The sequence below is a fragment of the Sphaeramia orbicularis genome, chromosome 19, assembly GCF_902148855.1.
Source record: "Sphaeramia orbicularis chromosome 19, fSphaOr1.1, whole genome shotgun sequence".
NCBI classification, from domain to species: Eukaryota; Metazoa; Chordata; class Actinopteri; order Kurtiformes; family Apogonidae; genus Sphaeramia; species Sphaeramia orbicularis.
This window is the reverse complement of record NC_043975.1, coordinates 7436530-7449060: the sequence shown is the minus strand read 5'-3', so window position 1 is coordinate 7449060 and position 12531 is coordinate 7436530. Positions and strand designations below refer to the sequence as shown.

The 12531-nt window shown below is 35.4% G+C and overlaps 1 protein-coding gene across 1 annotated transcript in view; it reads right to left on the bottom strand.

The window, feature by feature from the left end:
• LOC115410457 (matrix metallopeptidase-21-like) overlaps positions 1-12531 on the bottom strand; it is a 32535-nt gene that overhangs the window by 11486 nt on the left and 8518 nt on the right. Inside the window, exons 2-5 of the mRNA XM_030122113.1 lie at positions 9392-9581; positions 5119-5766; positions 2247-2386; positions 2027-2168 (exon numbers count right to left, since the gene is read on the bottom strand). Of these exons, the coding sequence (XP_029977973.1) occupies positions 2027-2168; positions 2247-2386; positions 5119-5766; positions 9392-9581 (1120 nt within the window). The remainder of the gene's footprint in view (positions 1-2026; positions 2169-2246; positions 2387-5118; positions 5767-9391; positions 9582-12531) is intronic.

The window sequence follows — 12531 nt, the reverse complement described above, 5'->3', positions numbered from 1 at the left end:
AATTTATAAGTTATCAAGTTACTCATAAGCTTTTTTCCACTAAAACAAAAGCAAAACATTTGAAGTTGTCATTATTTATGGGTTATTCTCTTATTTTACTGTTTCTGCCCATTTGAGTTCAAACTGGGCTGAATGTGACCCCTGAACAAAAATGGGTTTCACACCCCTGGTTTAGGTGATATGTTAATTTAAAAGGGTTTTTGTTTTTTTTTTTGACAAAAACAAAGTAAAAAAAAAAAAGTTGGAGTTGTCATGTAAATATTGTCAGAATGTATAAGTTATCAAGTTACTCATAAGCTTTTTTGCACTAAAACAAAAGCAAAACATTTGAAGTTGTCATTATTTATGGGTTATCATCCTATTATTTTACTGGTTCAGCTCAGATTATTCACATTTTGTTGTGAAAGGATAGTTTGTAAATGTAAATATTTTCATTTTTGCACTAAAACAAAGTCTTAAATTTGAAGCTGTCATTATTTCCAGGTTATTATTCTGTTATTTTATTGGTTCAGCTCAGGTTATTCACTTTTTTTTTGAAAGAATAGTTTGTAAATGTAAATATTTTCATTTTTGCACTAAAACAACTTGTAAAATGTGAAGTTGTCATTATTTATAGGTTATTATCCTGTTATTTTATTGGTTCAGCTCAGGTTATTCACTTGTTTTGTGAAAGGATAGTTTGTAAATGTAAATATTTTAAGAAGTTATAAGTTATTAAGTTATTCATAAGTTTTGTTTTGCACTAAAACAAAGAGAAACGTTTGGAGTTGTCATTATTTATAGGTTATAATCTTATTTTACTGGTTCAGCTCAGGTTATTCACTTGTTTTGTGAAAGGATAGTTTGTAAATGTAAATATTGTCAGAATTTATAGGTTATTAAGTTACTCATAAGCTTTTTTTTGCACTAAAACAAAAGCAAAACATTTGAAGTTGTCATTATTTAAAGGTTATCATCCTATTATTTTACCGGTTCGGATCAGGTTATTCACTTTTTTTTGTGAAAGGATAGTTTGTAAATGTAAATATTTTCATAATTTATAAGTTATTCATTAGTTTTTTTGCTCTAAAACAAAGTGTAAAATGTGAAGTTGTCATTATTTATGGGTTATCCTATTATTTTACTGGTTCAGCTCAGGTTATTCACATTTTTTTGCGAAAGGATAGTTTGTAAATGTAAATATTTTCATAATTTAGAAGTTTTTCATAAGCTTTTTTTTGCACTAAAACAAAGAGAAACATTTGGAGTCGTCATTATTTATAGGTTATTGTCCTGTTATTTTATTGGTTCAGCTCAGGTTATTCACATGTTTTTGTGAAAGGATAGTTTGTAAATGTAAATATTGTCAGAATGTATAAGTTATCAAGTTACTCATAAGCTTTTTTGCACTAAAACAAAAGCAAAACATTTGAAATTGTCATTATTTATGGGTTATCCTATTATTTTACCGGTTCGGATCAGGTTATTCACTTTTTTTGTGAAAGAATAGTTTGTAAATGTAAATATTTTCATTTTTGCACTAAAACAACTTGTAAAATGTGAAGTTGTCATTATTTATAGGTTATTATCCTGTTATTTTATTGGTTCAGCTCAGGTTATTCACTTGTTTTGTAAAAGGATAGTTTGTAAATGTAAATATTTTCATAATTTATAAGTTATTCATTAGTTTTTTTGCTCTAAAACAAAGTGTAAAATGTGAAGTTGTCATTATTTATAGCTTATTATTCTGTTATTTTACTGGTTCAACTCAGGTTATTCATATGTTTTTGTGAAAGGATAGTTTGTAAATGTAAATATTTTAAGAAGTTATAAGTTATTAAGTTATTCATAAGTTTTGTTTTGCACTAAAACAAAGAGAAACGTTTGGAGTTGTCATTATCTATAGGTTATAATCTTATTTTACTGGTTCAGCTCAGGTTATTCAAACTGGGCTGAATGTGACCCCTGCATGAACCCCTGGTGTACAGACTGTGGTTCATTTGTCCACAGGTGTGCGTCCACTAGATGGTGCTGTGGTCACATGTACCGTACAGGTGCTGGATGGCCTTCCTGTCCATCCAGTCCATCTCAAAGCCGGCCTCATGGGGCAGGTAGCTGGGCTGCATTATAGATCCAGGTCTGTAGATGTGAGGTAAACCCAACACGTGTCCGATCTCATGAACCGCCACCTAATCAGTACACACAAACTGGAGTTCCATTCTGTCTGAACATTTCTACGTATGCGTCTGAAAAGTGAGCGTTCCTACTTTGAGCAGACTGATCCCACTGCCAGTGTTTGGAGCCGTAAAATGTTCGTCGTCATCAAAGTGTATGTCACCCAGAAACCAGGCGTGGGCGAATTCACGGCCGGTTCCGTCAAACCTCTGATTACATCCCAGGTGTCTTCCTGTTGGTTTGAAGATGTGACACAGATCACAGGAAAATCTACTTTTACATGTAAAGCAATGCAAACTTCACAGCTGCATGTGTTTTCAGCCTTTGGTTCATGTGAAGTGAACTAGTATGGGCATTAAACAGCTGAGAGGATGATTAAATTACTACAAAAAAAGACTTTTCTTTTCCTTTACCTGTATAAAAGTAGTAATGCACTGTCAAAGTACTCCATTATATGTTAGTAAGTGAGCAGATACTCTAAGTTCTGCATTAAAACCTTATAGTACATGAGAAGTATCAGTAAAATGCATTTAACCATCAAATTACCTAAACCACTAGCATCTTCTGATCTAAATTAATAATTTCTGATCCACTAAACCTATCAATACAAGTAAATAATTGGTGTAAAATACAGTTTGTCTTTATCCTATTGATAATATATTGTCTAGTACGTATTGTAAATTGCTGTTCTAATTTGGTATCTTCATAGAGTGTTTTATTATGAATATTTGGGCTTCATATGTATGTTTTGTTTTTACCTTTTTTGTTGTATTGATAATTTATTTCCTGCTACTTTTTATTAAATTTGAATGGAGCGACTGGAACACCCAATAATTTCTCCCTGGGATTAAAAAAGTATTCTAAATCTGATTAAGACTGTGACACACTACTGGATATTCCACATCTAAGTGCACATGTGTCAACTTGCATGCAGCCTGTGTCAGTCGCTCCACCTTATAACCTCTTAATTATAATTACACACAACTGTATTTTTGCACACCATATATAGTTCTTTAATTATTATATTGTTAATCTATTGTTTAGTACATATTGTACAAATTGCTGTTCTAATTTTGTGTCTCAATCGAATGTTTTAATATGAATATTTGGGCTTCATATGTATGTTTTGTTTTTCTTTTTTGTTGTATTGATAATTTCTTTCCTGCTACTTTTTATTACATTCTAATGGAGTGACTAACGCCCAATAATTTCCTCCTGGGGTTAATGAAGAATTCTCCACTGCAAAAAAGGCCAGTACAAAAATAAGAAAATTAAACCCATTATTGGTTTAAAATGTCTTATTTTATGTTAAATTATCTGCCAGTGCAGTAAGAAAATTGCACTTATCAAGCTTTCTTAAACTAAGAAAATGTTATCTAAGGATTATAAAATGCTAAAATTGTTATTTTAAGCAGAATATACTCGTTTGAAGTTGTCATAGAAGGATTTTTTAAAAATCTAAATATATGGTCTTATTAAGTTATAATGACTCAATAGCAGAGACGATTTCTCATAAACTGCAAGGGAAGCTCGGCTTCCCCTAAAATTACAAAAATTAAATGGTTAAATATGTTCGGTTGTGCTGACATTTCATTGACTACAAATGTGTTAGAACACGTTCATCTCACAGACGAGTTTGTTCAGAATCAGTTTTATCACAAACCAACAGACTCCATGTTGTTCACTTCTCCTCCATTCCCGTGTCTCTGTTTTCTCATTCCATCTCTGCTCAGTGCATTTGTCCGCAGACTCTCAGCGTCCATGCACTTCAATGGGACTGAATGGAACAGTTTTATTCATTGCCTCAAAACTGGACGGTAATTGGATAAATGCCACGATGTTGTCCCGCCCCCGGACGCCGGGGCGTCTCTGGGGGTGAATGGAGCTGTGGGCGGAGCTCGGCCGGGCTGGATGCCGGGCTTCCACGTGCTGATTGGAGGATCAGTCGAAAGGCTGAACCCCATTTGATCGACAGCTATTTTCAGATCTACTCCTTCACTGACACAGTTCAGTTTAACTCTTTCAGTGCCATGGGCCGATTAAATCAGCTTTACCTTTAAAGTGCCACAGGCCGATCAGATCGGCTTTGGAGAACACGCCATATTTGTGTACAAACAAACCACCCTCCCCCATTTCTTTTTCACATTTCGATGACGTTCTTTCAAATCTTCTTGCAAATTACGATCAATAATGAATCGGCTGCGTCCGGTGCGTTTTGAATCTAAGTAGCAATCGGTCGGATGTTACCGAGCGGTTTTTGACCAAGGAAGAGCTCGCGTTTCGTTTTCTGCTGAGAAATTTTATGAATGAATTTATGAATGAAATCATATGCAAATTAGATGGCCATTTGGTAGTAATATCGTAAACACAGCAATCTGTCAAAACAGTCCCATCTGCTAGAAAATGAGTTCTGATGACGATTCAGACTTCGATTATAAAAACGACGCGAAATACTGAAAAACGGCCAAATTCTGTGGCACTTTTAAGGCTTATTAGCCCCTTAACTGTCTGGCACCGAAAGAGTTAATACCGTCGCACATTCTGCTGTGAAATCAGAGAAACCACTACGAAATTACTCGTTCATTTCTTGCACTGTAAATAAAACACACTCATTGTACTTCCTTGTTTCAATTTAACATAATTTCAACGTTTTCTTGTTTACTTGGTACGATAAGGTCACTGACCATTTTCTTAAAAAGGAACGGAGGGACGAGTTTATGTTTAAATAACTTGACATTTTTTTGATGTAAGCCGACAATGAGCTTCCCCTGTCTGAAAGACCAGCAGCCGCCACTGGTCTTAAACATGACCTTTCGAGATAAATACTCCAAATTTGAGTCAGTTTAAGTCATATCTTCCTTTTTTGCAGTGTGATATTCCAAAGTCAATTTTTCAGTATAAATAACATTAAAATGACGTCAGTAAAGTGGTAAAGTGGGATGGTTTTAAGCACATGCTTCGTACCTGTGCCAAAGCCAAGTCTAATGTCAATATCTTCCAGCGGTGAACTCGTGTCCTCCACAAAGTCCAGCGGTGACACTTCGCTCCACATCCTGAAGGCCAGTCTGAAGATGTACCTCTGCTCGTCCACGGTCAGCTGACTGCTGTAGCCTTCACCCATCAGCCTCCACCTCAGCAGCGTCTTAGAAAAAGCCATGTGACCTGTTTCACTCACTTCTCTCTTCTGTCTGTTTTTGGACACCAGACCTGCGAGGTGACGTTTCCTTCGTCGGTTCGGTTCGTTTTGATGCACGTTCACGCTCATATTTTCCATTTTAGAGTCAGTGTTGGCGTCATGTGTGCCGTTTATGACATCACCAAACCCTTTAAAGTCGTCTGTGTCGTTTGTGTTGGTATCATTGGAAGCGTCGGTGGTATTAAAGTTGAATATGTCGCCTTCAGAGGAGTTGCCACCTCCTATGTTGGTCCTGACAGTTTCATTAAAGGTGTCCACAGCGGTAGAGTCGTCACTGTTCGACAGCTCCACCTCCTTGTCTGGAACTCCACACCTGGGTTTGTTCATGGCCGTCTTGGTGGCTTCGTCAAACACGCCGGTGACAGGCAGACCTGATACTCTCTGGAACTCTTCCAGGGCTGAGGTGAACTCCTGGGCTGGACCAAGGTGATTATCGTTAACGAAAACTAACGAAATGACAAAAACTAGAATTGTACAAACATTTTTGTTCACTGAATTAACCCTTTCATGCATAGTGGTCACTCCAGTGGACAGCTATTCTCCAGCTGTTCTGTTGTTTATTCATGCGTTTTGTTGTTTTAGTTCCATATCAACCAAATATAGTGGAGCTTATGCATCATCCCAAACACTGACATTCAGACCATTACTGTAACTGTGCTGTTCTTGATAAACCTGATCTGCACTAACATGTTTGAGTGTAAATCAATTGCCAATTGTAATTAGACTGTAATTAACAGTTTTCTGGAACAAAAAGTTTTTTTTTTTTTTTGTTTTTGTTTTTGCATTTCCACCTGAAACCCAGCAAATGCATTTTGTCCTCTGGAGGGCACAAAAGTTTGACAGTTTTACTTTAACCCTTTCATGCATGAACTATGAGAACTTTAATCAAGATTTTTTTTCCTGAGTGTTTTTATTCCTCTTTAGGCATGAAAAAAATAGTGATTGAAATTTTTGTTTTTTATGAGTCTATTTTTCATGGCGTTACAAAAATGTCCACTCAGCTGGACACCATGTGTTTAACCCTTTCATGCAATTATGAAAACCTTAGTCACGATATTTTTCCTGAGTGTTTTTATTCCTCTTTAGGCATGAAAAAAAAAACAAAAAAAACAAAACAATGCGATTGAGTTTTTTTGTTTTGTTTTGTTTTTTTTAAAGTAGTTACAAAACTGTCCACTCAGCCGGACCCCATGCATTTAACTTTTGAAGCAAAGAAACATGTATTTAAAACCTAATATCAGAATGTGAAATGGAAAACTATGCAATAAAAACATTTTTAATGCTGCTAATCAGATGTTTTCCCACATTTTAACACACTCTAATGCTAGTTATTATTCACTTCATGGAGATAATATGCACAAAAAAAAAAAAAAAAATGTTTTGTTTGTTGATTTACACTATAACATGTTAGTGCAGATCAGGTTGATCAAGAACAGCAGTTACAGTAACAGTATAAAATGCACTGTATGGGATGATGCACGTGTCCACTGTGTTGACTATTATGCAACTAAAACAATAAAATGCATGAATATACAAGAGAACAGCTGTAGAATAGCTGTCCACTGGAGTGACCACTATGCACGAAAGGGTTAATTTTTGAAGCAAAAACAATACATGCATTTACTGTCATACTGTGTGAAAACGATGAAATAAATGTTTTTTTTAATGTTGCTAATCTGATGTTTTCTCACGTTTTAACATACTATAATAGTAGTTATTACTCACTCAAATAATATGCAGAAAACAACAACACAACTTAAAAAAAACAAACAAAAACTGTTAATTACAGTCTAATAACAATTAGCAATTGATTTACACTCAAATATGTTGCTGGAGGTCAGGTTTATGAAGAACAGGAATGTTACAGTCACGTAATGAATTGCAGTGTATTATGGGATGGTGCATAAGTATCCACTGTCTTGGTTGATATGCAAGTAAAACAACAAAATCCATGAATATACAAGAGAACAGCTGTAGAAGAACTGTCCACTGTAGTGACCACTGTACATGAAAGGGTTAAAGAGGCTATGCATTGCAAAGGACATTCCATTAAAAAAAAATCAATCAATAAATAAAAATAATGAATGAATAATGAATTTGAAAATGTATCTGAAAAAAATGTTGCATTATGCAGTTTCCAATCAAGACAATTTTTTAATCTAAAACAGCCAAAACTGTCCATTTCCTGGGTCTCAGGATATTATCTCCATGAAATGAGTAATAAATATTAGAGTATGAGAAAATGTGAGAAAACAGTAGCAATTTAGCAATTGGCAGCATTAAAAATGTTTATATTTCATAGTTTTCACACAGTATATCACTTTCTGATAATGAGTTTTAACCCTTTCATGCATACTGGTCACTACAGTGGACACATATTCCAGCTGTTCTATTGTTTATTCATGGGTTTAGTTGTTTTAGTTCCATATCAGCCAACACAGTGGACGCTTATGCACCATCCCATAATACACTGACATTCATACAATTATTGTAGCTTTGCTGCTCATGATAAACCTGATCTGCAGTAATATGTTTTAGTGTAAATCAATTGCTAATTGTTATTAGACTGTAATTAACAGTTTTCTGGAACAAAAAGTTTTGTTTTTTTTTGTTTTTGCATTTCCACCTGAAACCCAGCAAATGCATTTTGTCCTCTGTAGGGCACAAAAGTTTGACAGTTTTACTTTAACCCTTTCATGCATGAACTATGAGAACTTTAATCAAGATTTTTTTTCCTGAGTGAATCAGTGGCTAATTGTTATTAGGGTTTTTTTTGCATATCCTCTTGGGACCCAGCAATGCATTTTGTCCTCTATAGGGGACAAAAGTTTGACAGTTTTACTTTAAAAATGCTATGCATTACAAAGGCCATTCCATTAAAAAAAAAAAAAATCAATCAATAAATAAAAATTATTTTAAAAATGTATCTGAAAAAACTGTTGCATTATGCAGTTTCCAATCAAGACAATTTTTTAATATAAAACAGCCAAAACTGTCCATTTCCTGGGTCTCAGGATTTTATCTCCATGAAATGAGTAATAACTAATATTAGAGTATGAGAAAATGTGAGAAAACGTTAGCGATTTAGCAATTAGCAGCATTAAAAAATGTTTTTATTTCATAGTTTTCACACAGTATATCACTTTCTGATGACGAGTTTTAAATACATGTTTCTTTGCTTCAAAAATTAAACACATGTTGTCCAGTTGAGTGGACATTTTGTCACTCCGTGAAACATAGGTTCATAAAAATAAATAAATAAATAAATAAATAATTTGCATTGTTTTTTTCATGCCTAAAGAGGAATATAAAAAACTCAAGAAAAAATAATGACTAAGGTTCTGATAACTCATGCATGAAAGGGTTAAATACATGTTTCTTTGCTTCAAAAATTAAATGCATGGTGTCCAGTTGAATGGGCATTTTTGTAACCCCATGAAAAATAGGTTTATAAAAAAAAAAAAAATTTCAAATGCATTGTTTTCTTCATGCCTAAAGAGGAATAAAAACACTCAAGAAAAAAATACTGACTCAGGTTCTCATAATTCATGCATGAAAGGGTTAAATAAAAACTATAATTAAAAGAAAAAACGACAACTAACTGAAACTGTATTGTGTGTTTACAAAACTAACTAAAACGTATAAAAATTCTGGATAAAATTCCCTTCGTTTTCGTCTTTGTCGATGTCGAATTGATATAAAATCGATTTATTTCCCTCAAGCAATTTTCGCTGCTGGTACCATATGATATTTAACGGTCCGTCACTTCTTGTCACTTGTCGTTTAGTCGTCTTCTGGTCCCCACTCTACCTGGAAACATGGAAGCTAAAGCTGGGAGAAAGCAGCAGAGTCCTGTCTGGGATTTATGTGAATTCGACGACGAAGAAGAGAAAAGATATAAAGAAACTAAAACTAAGCATTTAGAAAAGAACGAAAACTAATAAAAACTAAAAACGAATTAAAACGAACTGAATTAGAGAAAAAAAAAAGTCAAAACTAAATAAAACTAAACTATAACGAAAAATCCAAAACCGTTAGAACCTTGGGCTGGAGTTGGACCGACGTCTTGAGCTGTAACTCTTGGATTTTGCGACGATGCTCCTTCCTGGATCCGAACGTCTACATCATCCAAGTAGTCATCAGTAAAAGGAGAGTCTGCGTCATCTGCATCGTGGAACTGGATTTCCTCCCAGTTCACCGGCTTCATGAAACCATATCTGGAGAGAAACAACTGTAACATGACATGAGGCGTTAGTGATGTTTGGGTGTTCAAGTCACGGTAGTTCAGGGGTCGTTTAGGCTACGGTCAGACTGCAGGTAAATGTGGCCCAAATCCGATGTTTTTTGCCTATATGTGACCTGTATGTAGGGATGGGAATCGATAAGAATTTAACGATTCTGATTCCATTATCGATTCTCATTAGGTGAGGGAATCAAAGAGTACAAACGGGTGTGTTTGTGTAACAGAGTTAAGGTATATAGTGTAGGATTCCACTTGCCATTGCTGACTTTTGTTGTGCTAATTCCAATTTTATTTTGGGGACATGAACCCCACACCCCTTCAAACTGGGGTCGTGCACCCCAGGAGATAGCAGCAGTTTTGTCGTTCTTTCCTGGTGAGTGCACGCATGTTGGTCCTGTCTTTATTTTACTTTTTTTTTGTTTTCTTTATGTCATATTTGGGTGGGTGTTGTGTACCGTTGTGTTGGTGTCATGATTGGCTTTCGGTTGAGTATGTTGTTGTTGTTTTTTTAATTGCAATGTTCTTTGTGTGTGTTCGTGGAGTTAGCTAACTGTGATTTTTATTTTATTTTTTTTTTTTTTTTTTTTTAGCCCAAGACGGACTGCGGGTTTTTCATTTGACGTATGTTTTTTTTTTTTGTATGTGTGCCAGATATGTATTTTGTTTGCTTTGTATTTACAATGTTGGTTAAAAAAATATATATATAGCAGCAGTTTTGTCGTTCTTTCCTGCCCAAGACGGACTGCGGGTTTTTCATTTGACGTATGGTTGTTTTTTTTGTATGTGTGCCAGATATGTATTTTGTTTGCTTTGTTTTTACAATGTTGGTTAAAAAAAAAAAAAAATAGCAGCAGTTTTGTCGTTCTTTCCTGCCCAAGACGGACTGTGGGTTTTTCATTTGACGTATGGTTTTTTTTTTGTATGTGTGCCAGAATAAACTGGTGAACAAGGGAAAAAAAAGGATTGTGTGGAAAGACCTCTTTGGCAACGCATGTGTACAGCCGCTACATTTGCATTAACTGTCTTTTATATTTTCATCTTTGCACAGAAAATACAACATATACAGTATGTACAAATAATAATAATAATAATAACAGATGATGCCGACCCAGTTTGGGGGCGGGGCGTACAGTGAAAGTGAAACTAAGGATGCTTTACGAATTCCTCTATTGCCTCATTTCTACTACGTGGAACCGGTTCGACTCTGCCCGTCTCCCGTTGTCGTGCACCTCATTGCCTTTCCCCTACCTTCAGAAACTTGTATTTGAGGGGGTACAACATTTGTTGCCTGCACCGGAACCAGAACTGGGCCCGGATGATGGCCTGGTGTTCACTCTGCCGCTAGATTAACAAGCGCTGCTAAGTAGAGAATCAAATGAATCCCATGCTGTGGACAAATGTTTGAACAGATTGGAGGGATTCCACCATTTTGAAGAAATGGAAGCTTTGACAGTGTTCCAGTGGACCTGGTGTCGTCTTTTTAGACCGTTTCTGCCTCAACGCCATGTTGGCTACGTTCTCACCAAAACAATGCAGCGTATGCGTGATGTCATCGCGCATGTGCAACGAAGGTGGAATTGATAAGCAGAATCGTTAAGCAGGCAAGCAAACAATTCCAAGGAATCGAGCTACCGGGATACGGTTCTCGATTCCCATCCCTACCTGTATCCGATCTGTTAACCTTCCTCTTATGTTAGGGTCGGCACCAACCCATTTTAGGTTTTAAATGCATAAAAGAACCACATAAAGTTTGTTTATTGCATCTAAGCTTTTTGACTTTGTCAGGAACCTCGTTTCAACAAAATAATACAAAACATTTTTTTCTTCACTAAATTATGAAATACTCTGGTTGAAATTATGACCTTTATGTTGTTAGGGTCGGTTTCAACCCCGTTATAGAAAAATGAGTTTATAAACCAATAATGAGAGCGAAAACTGAAATCATAAGTGCACTGTCAGCCAACACACTGACAGCCAACTCCTCTCCCAATCATGTAAGCTTTTAGGGATTCTCATTTTGACTCGTTATCCAGTATACCTGCACAAAAACAAAAAAAGCAAAGACGGGCATGTCCACTCGTGTGACGTCAATTCCGTATAGAGTTGGTGACTTGCAGAGTGCACATCAAGGGGTATACTGACAAAAAAAAAGGCCAAGATGCTCACACTAAAAATATTAAAACCAATATTTTCATGGATAAGGAAACCTAACAAGGTAGCCAAGAGATAAGAAACAAATTGGATGATCGATCTTTGTATTTTGTGTATTTTACAGCTGATTTAAGACATGGGTCAAAACCGACCCGTTGACATAAGAGATGGTAACAGAAAGCTAACACAAGAGGAAGGTTAAAGCAGTGTTTTTCAACCTTGGGGTCGCTTGAAATTTATAGTAATTGATAAAAATTAAAAAAAAAAAAACAAAAACAAAAAAAACTTACTAATAAAAATATATGCGGAGTTGACAGAGACAATCCCAATCCATAACAGACATGACAAACTGAAGCTGAAACTGCAGCACTGTGGTTCTGTTTATCTGTCACATGTTCATGGTGGTCAGTTTCAGATGCTGCAGCTCTTTCATAATTCATAGTTTGAGTTCTTGTTTGTTCAGTATTAATTGTCAGCCTTGTAAATATAAGCTGGACTGACTGTACATATCCTGACCAAGGAAACTCAAATTCTCACTTTGTGCAGTAATCTACACCTGGATTTACTGCCTCTGTCCATAATAAGATACATTATATAGACTAAATGTCATCTAAAATTAACGTTTATTTGCAACATAGCATAGCAAACTATTACATGATCAAAAACAAATTAATTTTAGCAAAAAAAAAAAAGTCTCGGTTTCGAATGTCTGGGGTCGCCAGAAATTTGTGATGTTAAAAAGGTTGGAACTACAGTGATAAAGACAGTTTGAACAGCACAAATTCGA